The 22,287-nt window shown below is 47.4% G+C and overlaps 1 protein-coding gene across 1 annotated transcript; it reads right to left on the reverse strand.

Annotated features, from left to right (window-relative positions):
• Positions 1-7,421: 7,421 nt before the first annotated feature.
• On the reverse strand, positions 7,422-12,010 carry LOC128422405 (lysozyme C, milk isozyme-like). Its single transcript, XM_053406374.1, has 4 exons — positions 11,843-12,010; positions 11,260-11,421; positions 9,284-9,362; positions 7,422-7,761 (listed from the first exon to the last, which is right to left on the reverse strand). Exons 1-4 carry the CDS (start codon positions 11,976-11,978, stop codon positions 7,695-7,697), a joined length of 444 nt encoding a protein of 147 aa, XP_053262349.1. The 5' UTR covers positions 11,979-12,010; the 3' UTR covers positions 7,422-7,694.
• Between the last annotated feature and the right edge of the window lie 10,277 nt (positions 12,011-22,287).

Genomic DNA, 22,287 nt, shown 5'->3' on the forward strand with positions numbered 1-22,287 from the left:
CCAAGTATAACATGTTCCAGTAATCTAAGCTAGGGGTTTGGGGTTTGGGGTTCTCTAGCTGGGCACACACCTGGGGCTGCACTGAACCCCCTGAAACCTTCAACCCAGAGCCATTGCAGTGGAAATGCTTGGCTCCAAGGCCAGTGTCAGACGCTCCTTGCAGTCTCCTCTGGGCTCCCCATCTGGCTGTGGCAGCGAGGGCAGGGCCAGGGGCCAAGGGCCGTGACCGGCCTTCTGAAGGTTGAGCCCAGCAGGGCTGGGCCTTGAGGGCTGAAGTGCCTTCCTCATCTCACTGAGTTGCAGGCCAGCTGGGTCTCTGGTCCCACCTAGCCAGGGATCCCCAAACCCACTTGCTCCCTAGACCTTGGAGGTCCCAGTTTCTGCCTCTAGCTAGGAGTGTGTCACAAGACTCTTTGACTGTTCTTACTGCAAGAGACCTGTGGTGATTTGGTCTCTCTGAATTGCTATATTGTGCCCCTGCACTTACAAAGTTCATTTCTCAACTGCCCACATTTAAATTTTCATCAGTTTTATCATCTGCATCCCAGCAGAGAGATTCAATCCAAACTGGATCTCTCTCAGTTCCTCTCGGCTTTCTCCCCTTTGATCAGTTTAAAAGCTGCTCTGCCACCTTTTTTATTTTTGGTGCCAGCAGTAGTCTGGTTCTATCCCTGGTTGAAGGGGAGCCTGCCGCTTTTCTACAGGCCTGGCTTGCCCCAGATAGTTTCTCAGTGCCTAACAAATCCAAACCCCTTCTCCTGAGAGCCAGTGTGGTGTAGTGGTTTAGAGCGATAGACTCGTAATCTAGGGAACTGGGTTTGTGTCTCCGCTCCTCCACATGCAGCTGCTGGGTGACCTTGGGCCAGTCACACTTCTTTGAAGTCTCTCAGCCCCACTCACCTCACAGAGTGTTTGTTGTGGGGGAGGAAGGGAAAGGAGAATGTTAGCCGCTTTGAGACTCCTTCGGGTAGTGATAAAGCGGGATATCAAATCCAAACTCTTCTTCTTCTTCTTCTGATCCCATCGTCTCGTCCACACATTGAGACCACAGAGTCTGTCTGGCTTTGTGCGTGGAACTGGCAGCATTTCAGAGAAAGCAGCCTCGGAGGTCCTGGCTTCCAGTATCCTCCAGTATCTCACACTGAGCATCTCACACTGATCCTGGCCTTTCTGCACTGGCTGCCATTTAGTTTCCAGGCCCAATTCAAAGTGCTGATTTTAACCTATCAAGCCTTAAATGGCTGAGGACCACAATACCTCAAGGACTGGCTCTCTCAATATGAACCGACCTGGATGCTGCCATCATCATCTGAGGCCCTTCTTCATGTGCCTCCTCTGGCAACACAAGAAGAGGCCTTTTCTGCGGTGGCTCCCTGCTTGCGGGCTGCTTTCCCTTGGGAAGCTCACCTGACACTATCATTTATATCCTTAGGCATCAGGCAAAACTGTCCTCTAGAACCAGGCATTTGGCCTTTAGCCTTGAACTATCTGTGGCCTTTTAGAAGTAAGTGAGGTTTTCTCTCTCTTTCCCCTCTTGTTTTAATGTATCTAGGTGTGGGGTTTTGGGTTGTTGTTTTTTTTGTAACTTTGGGTTGCCTTGGAAAAGATAAAGCCACCAACATGATGATGATGATGTTAGGTTCCAAATGCAGTGGTTTGTTTCATTTTCATCAGTGGAGAACTTAGCATGTGGCCATTGACATCAAGCTGAAGAGCCAAAGGATATGCAGAAAACTGCAGTTAGTGAATACCAAATGTACAGCTAAGGGGCAACACTGTGTTGTTGTTTTTTAAGTGTTTTCCTGGAATTTTACTTAAGCTCTGGTGAAAAAAAGAGAGAAGAAATGTTCTGTACATTTCCTGGCCACCAGCAATGGGGAACTGATGTTGTTGTTTAGTTGTTGTCAGGGAACTGCCATCGGAGGAGCAGGAGGTGAAAGGGCTCACAGAGGCTGGGAGAGACTATTCAGCTGAGGAGGGAACCAGCAGGGGGAGAGGTGGAGTTCCAAGGGAAAGTGAGTCGGAGGGAGGGCTCAGAGACACTTCCAGCGAAAATAGTGGGGAGGTTTCAGGACCTCCCATAGGGACACCTACTCCTCGCCGGAAACTCACGCCGAGAGTCCAGAAGACGCGTTTCCGTTAAGGAGCTTTTATGCTGGAAGAAGTTCCGTAAACGCCCACTGTCCGATTCTACGAGCGACTGATGGAGCCATGCTTAAGGAGCTCCGTCACAGACAGAGGTTTGTGGACTTAGCCAAACTCTGAGGGACTAGGATTTTACGCACAAGCAGCTCACCATCCCATCACAGCAATCGGACAGTCTCTGAAAGCAGCTTGTGCAGAGAGGCATCATGAGCAACCCAGCCGGAGCCGGGGGAGCAGGAGGAGCTGGAGAGGGTCCAAGCCTGGAAGAAAGGTACAGGGTGTTGGAAGTCCAGCTAGCGCTGCAAACGGCGAGGCTAGAGGAAAGGAGGGCGCAGGATGCAGAAAAGGCAAAAGGCGCTACACTAGCAAGAAAGATGCCAGGATTGGTGCAGAAGTTTGGGGGGGACCCCAGGAACTATCAAGCCTTTAGGACAGAGATGCAGTATGCTCTCGAGCTGCAGTTTGACGACTTTCCCGACGAGGCATCGCGAGTGGCGTTTGTGGTTGGCCATCTCGAAGGGGGGGCGAGAGACTGGGTTAGACCCCTGATGGCAGGGAATAGTGAAATGCTGAAGGACACGAGGAAGTTTTTTCGCGCCATGGATTTGATGTTTTCCAGCGAGATTGAACAGGGACTGGTGCGCAGACAATTGATGGCTTGTAAACAGGGGAGCCGATCGGTTCGTGAGTACTGGACTGAGTTTACAATGCTGATACATAAATTGGGGTGGGACCTATCGGCGGAACCCATTCAAATGCTTTTTGAAGAGGGGCTTTCTTCGGCGGTGAAAGACGAACTTTCCCGGGCGCCCAGGGCGGAGTCTATGGACCAGCTGACCAAATCAGCGCTGACCATTGGAGCGCGCCAGGAGGCAAGAGCCTTGGAGAAGCGGGAAGGGAAAGGAGAGCGTTGGAGGGATTTCCGCATTCCAGAGATTCCGGAGCCAACTGCAAGCAAACCAGCTGTGGGTGAAAGTGGAGAAGTGTCAGTTTCACACCAAGGAGGTGGAATTCCTGGGGTACCGCTTATCAGACAAGGGATTAGCCATGGATCCAGGCAAGGTCCAGGCGGTGCTGGAATGGAAGACACCGAAAACGAAAAAGGATGTGCAAAGGTTCTTAGGGTTTGGGAACTTTTACCGTAAATTCATCAAGAACTTTGCCCACTTAACGGCTCCCATCACGGACTGTCTCAGCAGCAAGAAGAAATTCGTTTGGACGGCGGAGGCGGAGCAAGCATTTGAGGAATTGAAAAGGGCATTCGCTTCGGAAGAACAGCTCCTGCATGTGGATTTACAAAAACCCATGAGAGTGGAAACTGATGCCTCAGACCGGGCGGTGGGGGCGGTGCTGCTTCAGCCGGGGAGGAATAAGTCGGAATGGAGACTGTGTGCCTTCTTTTCGCGTAAGCTGAACAAATCCGAGAGGAACTACACCGTATATGACCGAGAACTACTCGCCATTCACGAAGCGTTCCGGAGATGGAGACATTTACTAATTGGCGCACAGCATAAGGTGCAAGTGTGTACGGACCACAAGAATTTGGAGTATTGGGGAACGGCACGAGTGCTCAACCAACGACAAGTGAGGTGGGCCCAGGAGTTCTCCAAATTCCATTTTGAAATTTGCTATGTGCCAGGTCCAGAAAACATCAGAGCGGACGCTCTCTCACGCAAACCTGAATATTTGGAGGGGGAGGGAGCGCCTGAAGAGAGACATATTATCCCAGAGGACCGCTGGGTGTGTGGGACGTCATTGGTGGGGCAAAGGGAACTGGTAGAGGGAACGGTAAATGATGAATACGCCCAGGATAAGCTCAGAGGTTTAAGGAGAGAGGGAGAAGACCCCGGAGGTTTTGAAGAAAGAAACGGGGCATTGTATTACAAAGGGGCACTATATATACCCGAAGGGGAATTGAGGGGGAGAGTACTCAAACAGCTGCACGACAACCCCACAGCGGGGCATTTTGGGCAACACAAGACCATGTGGTTGGTGACCAGGGAGTTTTGGTGGCCCAAGGTGAGGGAGGATGTACGGGAGTATGTAAGAGGGTGTGACCAATGCCAGAGAGCCAAAGGAGAAAGGCGGGCGCCAGCGGGGTTATTAGAACCGTTACCCACACCAGAACTACCGTGGGAGGCGGTTTCGATAGATTTTATGACTGATCTGCCTAAATCCCAGGGGAAAACCGCCATACTAGTCGTAGTAGACCTGTTAACTAAGATGGGTCACTTTGTAGCTTGCTCACATGCAGTCACGGCGGAAGAGACAGCGAAATTGTTTGTAGAACACATTTTTAGGCTGCATGGCGCCCCCTTGAGGGTGGTCTCCGACAGAGGGAAACAGTTCACGTCCAGGTTCTGGAGGAAACTTATGAGCTTGTTGCACGTAGAGGTCAACTTTTCGACTGCCAGGCACCCTGAGACCAATGGGCAGGCGGAGAGAGCAAACGGTATTCTCCAACAATACCTGAGGTGTTATGTCAATGACAGAGAGAACGATTGGGTCGAAAAGTTGGCGCTAGCGGAATTTGCCTACAATAATGCGGAGAATGTGTCCACCGGGATGAGCCCCTTTTTGGCTAATTATGGGTGCCACCCCAGGGCGTTTCCAGGGGGAGGAGGGGAGAGATGGAGTGTCCCGGCCGCCGAACATTTTGTAGAAGAAATGGAAGCGATCCATCGTCAACTCCAACTCAACTTAGAAAGGGCCAAAGAAGAATATAAGAGGCAGGCAGACAAGAGCAGAAGGGAAGGTGAAACCATTAGGGTGGGGAGTCAGGTCTGGCTGTCAACCCAAGGGTTGCCGTTCAAGGGGGGTTGCAAGAAATTGAGACCCAAAAGATTGGGACCATTTGAGGTCATCCAACAGGTCAACCCAGTGGCTTTCAGACTCCGGTTACCGAACCACATGAAACTGCACCCAGTATTCCACAGGTCATTACTGTCACCATATAGGGGGGAAGGTGAAGGGGTATCCACACGGGGGCCAGTCTTAGAAGAAAGGGAAAGCAGCAACCATGTGGCGGAGATCATCGACTCCAGGTGGAAGGGTAATCAGGTGGAGTATTTGGTCGCGTGGGAAGGGGAACCGGAGTCGGAAAACACCTGGGTGACGGCAGAGGAGGTCAGTGACGAGATCTTGATCGAAACGTTCCACCAAAGGTTCCCCAGGAAACCTCAGCCAGTAGCGAGGTTCCGGAGGGAGTACTTTGGCACCACCGACGATGAGGAGGAACTGGAAGGATTCAGGGAATCTGAGTTGGAAGAAGGAACAGACTCCGATGAGGAGGAGTACTTGGAAACCGGAAACAGCAACCGGTGGAGGGAAGTGTTCGAAACTTCGGAAGATGAGGGAGGTTCTTTCAGGGGTTTTGCTCCCTCGCCTCCCGCAGAGGAGGGGAGGGAAGGGGGTGAAGGGGGCCCTGGAGGGGAGGTGGATGTCAGGGAACTGCCATCGGAGGAGCAGGAGGTGAAAGGGCTCACAGAGGCTGGGAGAGACTATTCAGCTGAGGAGGGAACCAGCAGGGGGAGAGGTGGAGTTCCAAGGGAAAGTGAGTCGGAGGGAGGGCTCAGAGACACTTCCAGCGAAAATAGTGGGGAGGTTTCAGGACCTCCCATAGGGACACCTACTCCTCGCCGGAAACTGTCACGCCGAGAGTCCAGAAGACGCGTTTCCGTTAAGGAGCTTTTATGCTGGAAGAAGTTCCGTAAACGCCCACTGTCCGATTCTACGAGCGACTGATGGAGCCATGCTTAAGGAGCTCTGTCACAGACAGAGGTTTGTGGACTTAGCCAAACTCTGAGGGACTAGGATTTTACGCACAAGCAGCTCACCATCCCATCACAGTTGTGTCCAACTCTTTGTGGCCCCCTCCACCAGAGCACGCCAGGCACTCCTGTCTTCCACTGCCTCCCGCAGTTTGGTCAGACTCATGTTTGTAGCTTCAAAGACACTATCCAACCATCTTGTCCTCTGTCGTCCCCTTCTCCTTGTGTCCTCCATCTTTCCCAACAGCAGGGTCTTTTCCAGGGAGTCTTCTCTTCTCATGAGGCGGCCAAAGTATTGGAGCCTCAGCTTCAGGATCTGCCCTTCCAGTGAGCACTCAGGGCTGATTTCCTTAGGAATGGAGAGGTTGGATCTTCTTGTAGTCCATGGGACTCTCAAGAGTCTCCTCCAGCACCATAATTCGAAAGCATCAATTTTTGAACTGATAGGGATTGCTTAAACAAAGAGATGTGCACCACCCCAACCGAATAAATCTATACCACCAGAACAAGGTTTGATTAAGTTGAACAGTTGGGAAATAAGGAATATTTCCAATAACTGTTTGTGAAGCTGGAATTTCCCCATTTTTAAAGCTCAAGCACAAAGACATGGGATCAGAAGGGACCTGGGCTCCTACTTACGTCCTGTTTTAGGTTTCACGTCTGATGTGTTATTCTCTGTCCAAGCACAGCAATTCTGTTCCTAGCCGACTACTATTTCGCTGTAGTACGTGGGCATTTATGACTGCAGTGGGAAATTTATGGCCTCATCCATCATGCCCCTGTTCCCCATTGCCCAACCCTGCTTAAACCCAGCAGTTCCCCTGGACTTAAGAGGAGAGATGTGTGTTGGTTGATATAGCTATCTTGCGGTGCCACACCTGACGTCTGAGTTTCCCCCTCAGCTGACAGCTTCAGGAAGGCAGTTGCACCTGATGTAGGGAGAAAGGGTTAGGCACAGCCTCTTCCTCAGCACTGCAGACCCAGTCCAAATCAAGGCAGGCCTGGCCATTTGAAGGGATAATAGAGTGCCTGGAAAACTTCATAATAGGATGTACCAGAAGTAATAAGCAGGAGAAAGTCAGTCAGGAAATAATGGGAATATTATAGGATGTGTTCCAATTTTAAATAGACTGCAAACTTGGGGCCTATTTTCCAATCTGACATTTGTAAGTCACCCCAGAAATCTGTCACTAGTTATCTGTATAAGGTCATGAGTTTAGACAGAGCTGGGAGCTGAGTGGTGAGAAAGATGGCAAGGAAGCATGAAGGTAGACTGCATAAGACTATGGAGTTGATGATGTGTATGTTTGTGGCAGTGCATTGCTGCTGTCACAGCAAGATCAAATGGGGGAGAAGTGATCTTTTCTGGTGTGTGTGCCCATACAGCTCCTTGCCAGGGGTGCAAGGGACCTAGGTATGCCTCTGCACCTCCCTTCAAATTATGATGAGATGATGATGCTTGACCTAATTCTGTTCTTTCTATTCACTCATCAAGCAAGAAAAGAGTTTTGTTTATGTTCAATTTATTGAAGATTTTCAAGCAGAGAAGCTTGCAATCCAGAGCAAGATGACTGACCACCCCAGACACATTTAAAAATAATAATCACTTTCCCTCATTCATATAGAAAGAGGGCCATTTCCCTCCACCACAGGGTGGGGCACAACATGCAATGCTAGCCCAGAAAGAAGCAACTGGATTTTGATTATATGGCAGTAGGTAGATGTTTCATCAAAGGGGATCTCAAGAGAAATGCTGGAATTCATTCAGGACCATGGAACTCAGAGTCTGCAACCTTTTGTCCACTTTGAGAGATTTTTTCCTTTGCAAAATTTCTGCCAAGCATACCTAAAAGTCAGAATGAGAGCAAAAAATGAAGTGAGGGAAGTCACATGACTGTTGCTTCCAAGTAACTAAAAGTGAGATGGATCTTTAAAAGCTCCACAACATTTCCAAGTGAGGCATTCGTGTCAGCTACAGAGTATTTCTTCCCATTCATTGTCCCTGCTGATGATCAGTTTTGGTGGTGAACGGGAAGTCTATCTATTAACAGCCCACGATGCCCTTCTAGCAAAATTTTGCTTCCCATCCTCCATGGAACTTTACTGCTCAGTCATGGACAGAGCTGCTGAGCTGCTCACTGCCTCATTCCTTGAGTCAGAATGGCTGAATCTGTCTGTATCTACCACCCACGTGCCGGTTCCTGACTAGGGGCTTCTAGATTTCATGGTCTTGCCCACATAAACATTTGCCAACCACTATGGGACTTTTTGGGGTTTGGGTTTGGGATTTTTTTAGAAGATGCCTGTGTGTGAATTTGTTGTATGTGTGTAGATCAGTGCATGCTGATCAACACACAGTCTTTGCAGTAAAGCTCTATTCCGATGGCATGAGTATAACAATGACCAGTAAATTCTTATCTGCTGCAGCCTTCACCCGCCTTCACAGCCATTGTAACATGCCACTTGTTATCTTCCTCCTGTTCTGCTGTTGAGGACTTCTTGGATCATTCTTTGTCTAGCTCCTTCCCTTTGACCCTACCGCCTTGGGTGACCCTGCTGGGAGTACGCGACTCCCAACAGCTTTGCTCACAAGGGTCATAGGAACATGCAAGCCCACTCACCATGACAAGGTCATGATCCAGTGAGTGAGAAGCACATTCAGAGGCACATTGTGTCTAACAAAGGAGGTGGAACAGAGTCATTGTGGCTGCTAAGCATTGATAGCCTTCTGTGAAAGACCTCCAAGCAAACTTGGGAAGTGAACCATCTGCCCCAGGACTTGGCTCCAGCCCATGACAGAACTCAGGCTGTCTCCTCCTTTCCTGCATTCCAATTTATTTATTACTACATTTATACCCCACCTTTTCTCCAAGGATCTCAAGGTGGCATACATGGTTCTTCCCCTTAGAAAAACACTGTAGGCTGGGTTGTGAGACAGTGACTGACTCAATGTCAACCTGTGAACTTCCTGGCTGAGTCAGGATTTGATCTCTGGTCTCCCAGGTCCTCTCTTACCACTACTCCACATTGGCTCAGTTGCCAAATCATTTCCTTAAATCCCCACCAAGACAGCTACCAAGTGTTTGCTGCATACAGTGGTGGCTGGCTTTGTGATGCGGGTGGGGCTGTGTGATGCTGCCAGTTACTCAGAGGAAGTGGAGAAGGGCAGCAGGGTCCCAGAGCAGTGAGGGCACTACTGGCTGTACATTTAAGGAAGCATCTTTAGCCCTTGTCAGTGCCTATTGGGGAAGGATCTTTAGCTGCCAGCTGTACAACAGTCAAGTGAAACCACCTTCCTCTTCACAGTTATGTGAACTGAAAACTTGGCAGGTATTGAATGTTCCAAGCACTGAGATATTAGAACTTACCAGGCGTTCATCCCTTGGGGGTCACGGACAATCCTCTTGGCACATTTGATATCATCTGTGATGTCATCATTTAAGAATGCTGGCAAAGATTTGTCAGAAAGCAAAGGAGGTTACTGGGGATTCCTAAAATGCAAACCCCAGAATACAAACACCCCCAAGGTTGCAGAGGCTGCCTCTGAAGTGTGGAAAACCTTTTCCTAGAGGTCCATCCTGTGTGCTCAGGCTGCTGCTGCCTGCCAGCAAGCAGTGAGTGCCTTGTTTGTCCCACAGTAAGTAAGGCTAAATGGAATGGAGGGGGTTGGGGAGGAGCAGCAGGGACGTCCTGGCAGATTCAGGATTCTGCTATCCATCAACCACCAGCAGGTGCCTCTTTTGCCTTGTGCTGGCAACGTTTTCTTTAAAAAGGGTTGGAAAAGTAAATGAGAGGCCTAGGTCTCCTCGCAGCCCGCTAGGTGGTGCTGTTGACGGATGGTTCTTTATCCTTATGAAGATGCTTTTTAGAATTGGGATGTTAGCGCTCAAGTAATGTTTGTGTGACTGCGAGAGAGATGTGCAAGCTGTGTGAGGAAGGTGGGAGAGATGTTATGTGTGATGTGTGTGTGTGTGATGGATAGAAGGGGGGGGACAGATTTACATGTTGCTTCGTGCAAGTGAGAAAAAGGGGTTGCATTCTTCTTTGGCGATCACTTGTAGCTGAGTAAGATTGTCTTCCATTGTGCCACCCCCTGGCGCCCGCCCCAAATGCCCTGTCCACCAGGGGAGGGGGGCAGCAACCCACGCTACGCTGCTGGTGCAGGCGGAGGGATGCATGCATGCACATGTGGTGCGTGAGAGAGAGAGAAGAAGACAAGCACCTGAGCAGAGAGAGAGAGGCATATCTGAGTGATTGTATATCTGTGCAGTATAAGGTAGAGTGAGAGATGCAAAACTTCATGTATGTGATGTGATGTGTATGTGCGAGGGCATGTGTGTGCTCTGTGTGTACACAATAGTGTCGTCTGGCTACCTTGTATAGATTTTCCTGGTACAGGGAGTGCTCCCTGGTGTTATTGGACAACAGTGGTACCAGTGTGTACGTTTGCATGTAAAAACAATATTAAGTGACACAGTCAGGACAAACAGGGCACAGCTGGCTTTCCACGGTAAACATGAAGTTTGGGGAGAGGGAAGCAGCAATGACTGTACTGTACTCTCTATAATTTTCCCTATGCTCACCCCAGTGCCTTTAACTCAAACAAATAAATGGAACCTATACTATGTGAAACATTTTGAATTTCATTATGTAGTTTTAATTTTTATTATTAACTGTGTCATTAAAAGTTCACAACAAATTCAACAAAGAAGGGGGTACAGGAAGTATAGGAGACACATTTTAAAATTTATTAAGATATTAGTACCAGCATTTCTGGAAGTCCTAAGGTCCAAAATTCATTTGACAATAAATCTGTAGTCACTAGGTCTTTTAAGTTTGGATTTGTGGGTCACCATACCAAAAACATTGGGGACACTGACTAAGGACAGTCCTGAGAGCTGGACAGATACACCTGGGGGTGGAGGGTGTGGATTTCTTTTCTTTTTAAAAAAATCCAGCAGTTATTTTGTGTGAAATTCTCCTGAATGACAGCTTTGTATGCAATTTTCTGTAATCTAATGCACTTACGCCGGCTCCCTCGGCCAATAAAGCGAGATGAGCGCCGCAACCGCAGAGTCGGCCACGACTGGACCTAATGGTCAGGGGTCCCTTTACCTTTTTAATGCACTTTTGTATGCATTTTTTTGTAAATATATATATATTTATAGGCATACTGTGCCCAATGCAGTTGGCTTGAGAAGTGCATTGCAAGATTAGAAGTGTGAGTTTTGAAGAATGTGCAGTGTGTTTGTCCGTGTATTATTTCAGAAAGTGCAAATTAGGTAGATTTGAACTGAATTAAAGAAGTGGAAGCTAGCATTCCCTGTAGTATCAAGTTGCTTACCATAGCAAGAGATCCCACACGCATTGGCTGTTGAGCCATGTCCATTGTTGCACCACCAGCGGCTGCTTATCTGAAAGATTCCATACTCACGATTGCCGCTGGAGGTTTGTGGCCCCACGAGTCTAGTGTTAAATGAGCTTTGATGATAAGCAGTACAGATCCCTGGAACAAAGTGAACAAGAGAAGGCTTACAATTTGGGTACACGCTGGGTGTGCAATCTTTTTTGTCAAAGTTGCAGCATTTTGAAACAGAATAATTTAAAAACATTCTTACAATGTTCACTGTAAAAGCTGTCTGTAACGTCTAACCCCCCCCAATGGTCTTAAATAGACATTTTCACTTAAGTTTCTTGCATTCCAGCTGACTAGTACTTTTCATAATCTCACATTAGTAAGGAGGATAAATTTGGTTTGGCCCTATGGATGTGCAGCTTCTTGATCTTTCAAAGATTAATGAAAGTTGGGGCATTCTGATGGGCAGCAGGGTTTGTGTGAACCTTTTCCTGAAAAGAAGTCCCCATTTCAGCTTTGCCCCAAAACACCAGAAATAGCAAAGCTGAAGGGAAAGGAAGAGCAAACTCACAGTTGGCCAGGCTGACGCCACGATATCCATCCATCCCAGCCCGCTTCAGTCGCGCAGCCAGTTCACATCTCTTATACACTTTGGCTTCATTCCCTGCAAGGAGGAGGCAGAAGAGGGTGAGGACCAGAACCTTCATCTCTGCGGCTCCCTGGAAAGTGGTGCTTGGTTCCCTGGGATCCCCAGTGGCTTTTGTAGACCAAAGGTTTGGGCAGAGTCCAGATGGTAAGCAGAACAATGATGGGGGGAGAAATAAATATTGACAGCAACCCCACCCCCTGCAAAAAAACAGACACATGGTGCAATTCTGGTTTGATATAGGATAACAGTGTGCAATTTAGGAAATATCTCAATATTTACTTATCATTTTCAATGGAAGAGATTAAAGCAGGCAGCATGTATGCTCTTAAATATATAGCATCTGTGTAATAGTAAATAATTACCTAATAGGAAAAAAGGAGACTCCTGGGACAGAGGGACATTGTCCTGCCGTGAGTGCTGAAGAGCCCAGACTCACTGGAAGAAACTCGGGTTGGGGCAAATGTCAAAAATGCTTTTAAATGCTTTCAAATGTTTTTAAATAGTTTTTAATCTTTGGTGGTTTATTTTTTTCTTTTTCTCTGCCCTGTTGCGGGTGGGATAAACATTTAGTTGGGGCTGGGGATTAGTTTAATTTTAGTATAGCTGTAAATTGTCGTTGTTTTTTAATTAGTTTCTACTGTTTTATTGGTTTATTGTATAGTTTGTATTCTGTTCTGAAGGGGAGAGGCTCAGGGCTGCTTGGGAGTGGGTCCCAGCCAACAGAATGGCTGGGGCAGGTTCCACTGGGGGTGGGGGATGCACTGGGACACCCGATTTCAGTGATCACGGGCAGGAGGAGGAGTTACGCTAAGACCAGCCCATGTCATTACCAAGGAGGCAGGTTTAGTTGTTGTTAGAAGACTATTCCTGCCTCCGGGTCTGGTCCTGACTGGAAGGACACTGGAATCAACAAGGGAGATCTATATGACCTGAAGGTGCTGCTGTGCAATGCCAGGTCAATGATTCATAAGACCACTGCCATCCATGACTTGATCATGGATGGAGGACTTGACCTGGCATGTGTAACAGAGACTTGGTTGGATGAAGCAGATGGGCCTGTTCTTGCTGCTGCTTATCCACCAGGTTTCTCTTATGCACAGCAACCCAGGTCATATTTGCAGTGATTTTTAGGAAGTCATTAGCTTGTACCAGGCACCCTCTTGGGAAGACCCAGTTTTCTGAGTGCATGTTCTGAAAGCTGGGCAATAGGGGCAGTACAGGATTCCTTTTGGTGTACCAACCTCCCATCTGCACTAGGGATTCCCTGCCCGAGCTGCTTCAGGTCTTGGCGGATGTTCTCCTGAGGACACCTAGTTTGATTGTCCAAGGGGATTTTAACATCCATGCCAACACAAACTTACAAGGGGCTGCTCGGGACTTTGTGGAAAACATGATCTCCATGGGGCTGTCCCTGAATAAGTTTGGCCCAACTCATAGCTGCAGACAAGCCTTAGAACTGATGTTTTCCTCTATGGATGTTGGTGATCTGACACTAAGTAAAAGCGAAACGAAAGAAGTGCCATGGTCAGATCACTTCCTGGTGCAACTGGACTGCTCTGTGACCCTTCCCCTCTACAGGGAGGTGGGACCAATTCAGATAGTCTGCCCCCACCACTTAATGGATCCAATTGGCTTCCAGAGAGTGGTAGGGAATGCATTATCCCATGTTGATGGCCTTTCAGCTGATTCCCTGGTGGCCCGCTGGAATGTGGGGTTAATCAGGGCTATCGACTCTGGCTCCGAAGTGCCCTTTCTGATTGCATGGAGCCCGGACAGTCCTGTAGTTTTCCCCAGAGCTGAGGGCAATGAAACAATCGCTGAAACGGCTATAGCAATGGTGGTGGAAAACTCATTCTGAATCAGACCGGTTACGGGTTAGAGCTCAACACTGAGCCCACCAAGTGGTGAAAGAGATGGCGAAGAGGACTTTCTTAACTGCCTCTATTGCAGATGCAGAAAATTGCAGCAGGAGACTCTTTCAGGTGGGTCATAATTTAATAGAACCACCTTCGCCATCGGGGCCTGGTAAGGACCCCAAGATCTCCTGCTGTGATTTTGCAAAGTTTTTTGCAGATAAAGTTGCTCAAATTTGGAAAGAGGGAGATGCCACTGTGGGAGCAGGGCCAGGGTGGGAGAGTGCTAGAGTCCTGTCTAGTCAAGTTGCGTGGGATCAGTTCCAATCTGTTACCTCCAAGGATGTGGACAGGCTGCTTGGATGAGTGAACCACCTGTCTCCTTCATCCTTGCCCATCCTGGCTCATAAAAGTGATCCGGGAAGGGCTGGGCAAGGGGCTCTCTTTGGCGTGGTGAATGCTTCCCTCTGTGAGGGAGTCTTCCAAGACCCACTGAAAGAGGCGGTCATTAAACTGCTTCTTTAAAAAAAAATTTAGACCCGGCCAATATGGCCAAGCACACCCAGGGCAAAGGGTATCTCTGATGTTCCCATATATATTCATGGAAATATCATGCCAAAATGAATTTCACCAAGGGAAATTGCCTTGCCAAAATCTGCAGATCAGGCAAAATTACATACAGACATGTTAACAGGAGAAATCTACGCAGAAATGCTGAGTTCTCTTGTTTTGTTGTTTAAGCAAACTGAAATGGAACTGTGGAAGACTCAGCTGCAGCTTGGAAGAGGAGACACTGTGAGAAACCAAAATTAACCAAACTGGCCAATGCTATCGTTTTTGCTTCTGTTTTCACTTTGTTCTTTATTTTAGTGGTTGGAACGATGTTGCTTATAGCCTTTGAACAAATATTTTGTAGACAGAAAAAACCAGGGCATTCATTTTAAAAATAGTAATGAATATATTCCCAGTGGCAGGTGGGGGGGAGATGGTGCCCAGGTGTTTTGGTTAAAAGCAAACTTATTTAGGGGCCCTTTTGAGCATGCTCATCCCAATACCTTAAATTGAATCCTGTAGTTCACTGGCAGCCAGTGCAATACTTTCAGGACCAGTGTCACAAAGTCCCACTGGCTTGTCCAAGATGTAGTGATGTTGACAAAATTGGATGATTTTAAGAGAGGATTAGACCAATTCCTGGAGGGGAGGGTGAGCCCAGCCCAAAGGCCTTCCCCAATGGCCTCCACCAGTTCCCACCCAAGAAGAGGAAGCAGGGAAATGTCAACTATGGTAGAAATTGAGAACGGCTGTCTTGAAGTCACTCTCCTGGGAGCCACTGGCAACCTTGGAGAGAGAAGCCCCCTTGCCCAGGAAACTGGCCCACTCTCTTCCCCACCACAAAGCTGAATTTACTGAAATGTGTTATTAAAGATTTTTAAGCAACAGCTTCTTTGGATCAGATTCCATACTTTAGGATTGGGATGGCAATCAGATCCTAAGAGCCTGGCTGCTGGATCAGGCCAAAGGGGACTCATCTAGTCATAGAATCATAGAATCATAGAGTTGGAAGAGACCACAAGGGCCATTGAGTCCAACCCCCTGCCAAGCAGGAAACACCATCAACCTGGTCTCACAGTGGCCAACCAGATGCCCCATTTGGGACGCTCTCAAGGGGGACCGAGGGGCAAGAGAATTCCCTACCCATCCCTTTGGAATTCCCAGCAACTTGTATTCAGAGGCAGGTTTAAAATGAATAAAGCTGAGAGCTGTGGAGCTCAGAGAAGAAGCATCTGAGAAGAAGGCCATACCTGGAGCCACCAGCATCAGGAGGAGGAAGGCGACAGAGAGGAGGCAGAAGATCTTCATGGCTGGAGGTTGGTGGGAATCCTGGAGATGCCAGAAGCCAAGTGGAAGAGTAGTTGTCTGGGGAAGGAGAGGTTCCTCTACTTATGGGTGGATGGAGGACTGTTGAAACCTTGTGGGAAGCCAAATGTCTTTTACAGGATAGATGTCACAAACCCTGCGGGGCAGAAGAACATGAGAAGAGCCGTCCAGATTTGAGTAATTCTCTTGTGCAAAACCACATATGGAAGAATGACCACAAACCAGGCTAGTGTCACTGACTGACAAAGAGAAGCAGAGAGAGTTGTTTCTGAAACTATGGCAATGGAGAATTAATTTCCCAGCAATGCATTGACTTTACCATGAAGTTAATAGAGGAAAAGCACATTCTTGGAGGAGAGGGCTATCAGGGCTCCTGGCCCCCAGGGCTCTGTCTCCCCTCCACTGCTGGAGACTGTAGGTCTCTGAACTTCAGTTGCTCTGAATCACAAGAGAGGGTGTGGCTGTTTCTCACATGTGTGTTTCTGGTAGACTTCTAGTTACCATTCCCAACAATGGTTGACTCTTGTAGGCTGCTGGTCTGATCCAGCAGGGATCTCCTTATGCCCTTTGCAGAGTTAACGTTTCTTCAGATAATGCATTTAAAAAAGATCCTTCACAGCACATAGCTAAAGAATGGAGTTTGCTCCTACAAGAGATAGTGCCACAAAATTAGATGGTTTTGAAAGGCTCTTTCTTGTAGGTTATCAGTGGCACTGGTACCTCACTGTGTGTGTTTGGGTACCCGTTATGTGACCTGAGAACTGCCTTGGAAAATTCAAAGAAGAGTGAATTTGGAAGGATGATTCTGTTCTGGTTCACATAATATTGTGGAAAGTGCAAATTAGCTGGGCAGACCTTTAAATGTCAGCTGAATTTAATGTCTCCCATTTCCCTGGCAAAAAGACAAAGAGGACCCCACTGGCAAGCAATCCATTGAAGAATGACAGTGTGATTTCTTAGCATCCTTTCCTTTTCCATATTTGGAGGACAAATAGCAGGGAAAAGGAAAGACGTATCTTCTTTGACACCTCAAAAAAGGTTATTTATGTATGCCACTATGGCAGCCCTAAAATGGAAAACGAGCAAGGTCCCAACCAAAGAAGAATGGTAACTTAAACTGATGGAATATGTGGCAGCTTGAGGATCTAACTTATAGTATAAAAGAACAAGAAGAATATTTGTTTAAAGAAGATTGGAAAACATTTTTTTAATATATGGGGGAAAATTGTGTGCACTTGAAAATGTTGGCAGCATTAAGATAAATTCAACTGTGTAAATAAATTTTGATGGAAATAATAATGGAATAGTGAATGGTTTAGTTTAGATAAAATATGCAGGGATTTATGCTATGCAAAATGAACCATGGAAAGAGAAGACGGGAAGTCATTGATATTTTAAGATTGTCTAAATGAATATTCTAAATTGCAAAAGAGAAAATTTTATAGAAATTATATTATATTAAATTAATGAAAGGCATATCTTCTCAGAGATTCTTACACTTTGCTTCAACTTTGCATTTCAAAGTTTGATGAGGGCCAAAAAACCAATGGGCTTACAGTATTTGTAAATAAATTCATATCCATATGTCATTCTTCTACTTCCCATTTTTGGTTTATTTTGGATGCTGAAGGTTCTTTGCTGTTGCCCCCACAGCAGTGTCAAAGCAATGATTCTTCAACATCAACTTTGTTGGACTGGTCATGTGGTTTAGATGCCTGATTAGCGTCTTCCCAAGCAACTACTCCATTCCCAACTTCAGAATGGAAAGCGTAATGCTGGTGGACAACAAAAGAAATGTCCACTGTGAAAGAGAGCGAGAACGCAAGTCTTGAAGTCCTTGTTGGGATGGAGACCAAAGGGGGATGATGGGAGAGCTGGACACAGGTCACATCACAGCCTTCACCAGCCTGGTGCCCTCCAGATGTTTGGGACTACTACTCCCATCACCCCATGCAGGACCATGTGAGGCTGAGGCTGATGGGAGTTTTATATTTCTATGCCGCTTGCTTGTGAAAACAGCCTCTTATTGGTTTACAAAAGAGAGTGTGAGCTTGTGGGAGAGAGCAAGGAGTGCTGGACTAGACAGGCTTTTGGGCTGGTCCGTTTCAGGGCTCTTCTCATGCTAAGTCCTTCAGATCCACACCTCATACCATCATTTCTGCCTGGGCTTTCTCTCCACCATCTGCAACTCAATGGCTTGTCTCCAAATTCACAAATTGACCCCTGATTCCTCTCCTCTCCCTGGACAATGGTGGACGTTGATCTTTCAAATTTCAGTGGTGCCTGGTGCAAGGACAAAACTCAGCACCCCTACCCCACACCTCATGTGGGAAAACACTGCCCTAAAGCCATCTCTGCCCCAGGAACCACCACATCTGTTCTGGAGAGTCATTCCAATCTTTAGAGCAGATTTTGAGGTTGCCTGGGGGAGTCTCCAGTGGAGAGGAGGGAAATGTCTTATACCAAGCAGAAATCTCTTGCCTGAACAGGACAGCAGCCTTGGAAACAGCCCAGTCATTCCAGCACCAAACTCTTCCATGCCATCCATCATCCTCTATATCCGTTTTTCCAAAGGAAGGGCAGGTATAATCCTCTCTTTCCCCCAATGCTCTTTGATCACCAACCTGCTGCTTTCTGAACTGGTCTGAATGTGTGTGTTGTGCTGCTTGTATTTTACTTGTAGTGCTGAATCAACACTTTGTTTTGATATTGTTGGCAATGGCAGGCATTGGCATAAAATTGTGTGCATTGTTGTGTGTCTGTGGGAGAGAGAGGGGGGCTCAGAAGAGGGGCACTCCAAAGTGAGGATCGCGCTCTCATATTATTCTGGGGGAGGATTATTAGTGCCGGTTGTGAGCTGTTGGTTGTGCTGTGTCCTGTCCTGTGAAATTTACAGGGCATTTGCTCATGTTTTGCAACCTACACAGACATGGGATGTCTTCAGCATCCTTTCCTAAGAGACTGAAGTGCACAATGCAGCAGGCAAGGTGGGAAGCCTGTGGTCACACCGCCAAGTTCTGTTTCCTCACCACGTCTGGCTCCAAGTCAGACAAATATTGCTCCATGAGCATCGAATGTCCACAGGCAGCAAAGGTGTGTGAAGTAACAGGCAGCTGCTTCCAAGCAACAGAGTGGAATTGGGTATTGGCCCAGATCAGAAGGAGGTGGGGGGGTGAGAGTGGGGGATAGCAATGCCAGGTCAAAATGGAGCAAAATGGCATTTATCATAGAATCCTAGAATTGTAGAGTTGGAAGGGACCCTGAGGGTCATCTAGTCCAAGCTAAAGAATCCCTGACAGGTGGCCATCCAATCTCTGGTTAAAAACCTCCACTGAAGGTGGAGGGTCCATTCCCCCAAGGGGGTCCATTCCACTGTCAAACAACGCTTACCCTCAGAACGATCTTCCTAGTCTTCAGTCAAAATCTCCATTCATGGAATTAGAATTCATTGGTTTGGGCCCTACCTTCCAGAGCAGGACAAAGCAAGCCTGCTCTATCTTTCATGAGACAGCCCTTGAGATATCTGAAGATGGCTCTCATATCTCCTTCTTTCCGAGCTAAGCCTGACCTACTACTTTCCTCCATTCCACCATTCCTCATCATTCCTCAGTAAAGCTCTGCTGGGTGAAATACAATTGCCTCTGGTCTATTTCTTGGGACGCCTGCAGTGTGTTTAAGTTTTTACTCTGCTAGCTATACATTGGAATCTACTCTGGATCAATATCGATCAGACAGAATTAAGCCACAGCTTTATTGATTACAGGAAACAGTAGGTTTGCCTATGGCATTGGGCATGTACGTATCCAGCATCAGGCAGCCCACCTGCTACCTGATAAGAACCTTTCAGAAGATAAGCTTTATTTTACTAGCCCAAGGCCATGACAGAACCATACAGACACCATCAAAGAAAGAAATATCAATCAATCTATCTATATAACTCTCTCTCTCTCTCTCTCTCTCTCTCTCTCTCTCTCTCAACCTCTGCCATTAGAATCATAAAATGCAAGACTTCCAGTCAGATGTTGACAGTGCCAGCAGCCCCAACTGAGTTTCCGATTTTATAGTTAAGTTTTATTGTTTTATGGACTGGTTTTAGTGTTTTATTGTTTTCTTGCTTAATTTTACTGTTTTACTGCTCTGCCACTGCGTTTGCCTGTTGTTTTGCAGATGTTATTGCCTTCACTGCAACTCAATAGTTTATGACTTAAGGTCTCACTGCCAAGTTATTTGCTGACACCTGCAAAACTATCGCAAGACTATTGTGCCTCTACTGCTTATTGACTGCTTGTCTAATTTAAATTTAAACCACAGAGCCTAGGACTTGCCGATTGGAAGGTCGGCAGTTCGAATCCCCGTGACTGGGTGAGCTCCCGTTGCTCGGTCCCTGCTCCTGCCAAGCTAGCAGTTCGAAAGCACATCAAAGTGCAAGTAGATAAATAGGTACTGCTGCAGCGGGAAGGTAAACGGCGTTTCCGTGCGCTGCTCTGGTTCGCCATGACCAGGAAGCTGTACGCCGGCTCCCTTGGCCAGTAAAGTGAGATGAGCATGCAACCCCAGAGTCGGCCACGACTGGACCTAATGATCAGGGGTCCCTTTACCTTTACCTAAGTGCTCAAGAGATCCAGCACTTAGCCAACACTCATGATGTACAGAGTTTCTTTAAAGCCACAAAGACCATCTATGGGCCAATAAATCATGGCATATGCCCCCTACACTCAGCAGATAGTACCATACATCTAAAAGATAAAGAAGCTACTGCACTGCTCTGGAAAGAACACTACCAACATCTCCTTAACTGCATCTCCCCCGTAGCTGCTGAGGTCCTCTCACAAATTCCACAAAAACAAATTAGAGACGAGCTTGCAGTATCTCCAAATCTAGGAGAGTTGTGTACAGCTATTAACCAAATGAAAAACAACAAAGCCAGTGGACCTGATGGGATACCTGCTAAAATCTTCAAAGTGGGTGGAATCGAACTTGCACAACAACTTCACAAGCTAATCGAAAAAATCTGGGAAAGAGAAGCGATCCCAGCAGATTTTAGGGATGCCAAAATGATCAATCCTGGGAAACACTGGTCTGCAAGCACTCCAATTGGAGAACAGCCTTCACCAAAGGTGTCCTGGGCTTTGAAGATGCTCGAACTCAGGACGCAAGGGAGACCTGTGCCAAGAGGAAGGCACGCTTGGCAAATCCACACTGTGATCAACTCCCGCCTGGAAACCAATGTCCCCACTGTGGAAGGACGTGTGGATCCAGAATTGACCTCCACAATCACTTACGGACTCATTGTTAAAACCATGTTTATGGAAGACAATCTTACTCGGCTACGAGGGATCGCCAGAGAAGACTCCTGGCAGAGTAGTGGGCAACTCAAGAGGTGAGGGCAAGTCAACAAGAGAACATTGAAGCCACTATGTTACTATGAAGCCTTGTTGATTCACCTCCCGTGGACAAGCCAATACAGTGGTACCTCGGGTTAAGTACTTAATTCTTTCCGGAGGTCTGTACTTAACCTGAAACTGTTCTTAACCTGAAGACCACCACATTAGCTAATGGGGCCTCCTGCTGCTGCCACGCCTCTGGAGCACGATTTCTGTTCTCATCCTGAAGCAAAGTTCTTAACCTGAAGCACTATTTCTGGGTTAGTGGAGTCTGTAACCTGAAGCGTATGTAACCTGAGGTACCACTGTACCTTTTGAACATGAAGCAGATCTACTGTCTGAGTTGTGCCTATTAAGTGTGCTAACACTACAATCTATCAGCACTAAACAGGAAAAGGTATTGAACTTATCATCCAAACTAGTGTCATGGCCTCAAGGAGAGACATGGATTCCTGATAGGAACCTGGTGGGGTGGAACTTATGCTAGGGAGTCAGCCCCCAACATGGATTGGATGCCCCAACCCTGCACAGGCTGCCATTGGGAGGGGTGTTTTGGTTCATTGGCGCCCCCAGTGGACTCTCGGACAGAGTCACCCCTCCTGGACGCCTCTCACAGGACCCCTGTGATTAAGTATCCAGACCAATGCCTTATTTGCCAAAGTTGTGAAAGCTGATGTGAGGTAGGCAAAAACCTGCAAGCTGGCCAATTTGCTTGCAGGAGAAAATTCCCTTGGCCCTGGATATGGCGACTGAATAAACCATAGCAAGGCTCATAGGCAACGTGCCCACTCCCCCCCCCATGGACGGGCCCTTAAATACTAGGTGGGTGGGTGGAAAAATCCCACGACAATCCTCACACCTGGCTGCCCTCTTAAGTAGGGTAGGGGCAGGCTGCTTGCAACCCCCAAGCCCCTGCCTCCGATTGGCTAAGTGGGCACTGCCCACTGTTCCCTGGGGGCCTGATGTGGCTGGAGGTGGACAGCGCCAGCCAGTTAACTTTGTAACACACATGGGAAACAGAAAGCGTAGATTAAAGGAGACCCCAGCTGGATATCTGAGAATCTGGAGATTTGGAAGATCTAAGTCAAGTCAATCATTCCAAATCAATTAGAGAAATAAGAATAGATCTATCAAACTGGGAAAGTTTAAATTTCTCAGGGGCCGGAAGAAGCTCTTTTACAAAAAAAAAAGATATTCTGTTTCTAATACTATTATATTAAACAGGAGTGTCAGGTGGTGATGTGGTTGCTCA

The sequence above is a fragment of the Podarcis raffonei genome, chromosome 10, assembly GCF_027172205.1.
Source record: "Podarcis raffonei isolate rPodRaf1 chromosome 10, rPodRaf1.pri, whole genome shotgun sequence".
Classification (NCBI taxonomy): Eukaryota; Metazoa; Chordata; class Lepidosauria; order Squamata; family Lacertidae; genus Podarcis; species Podarcis raffonei.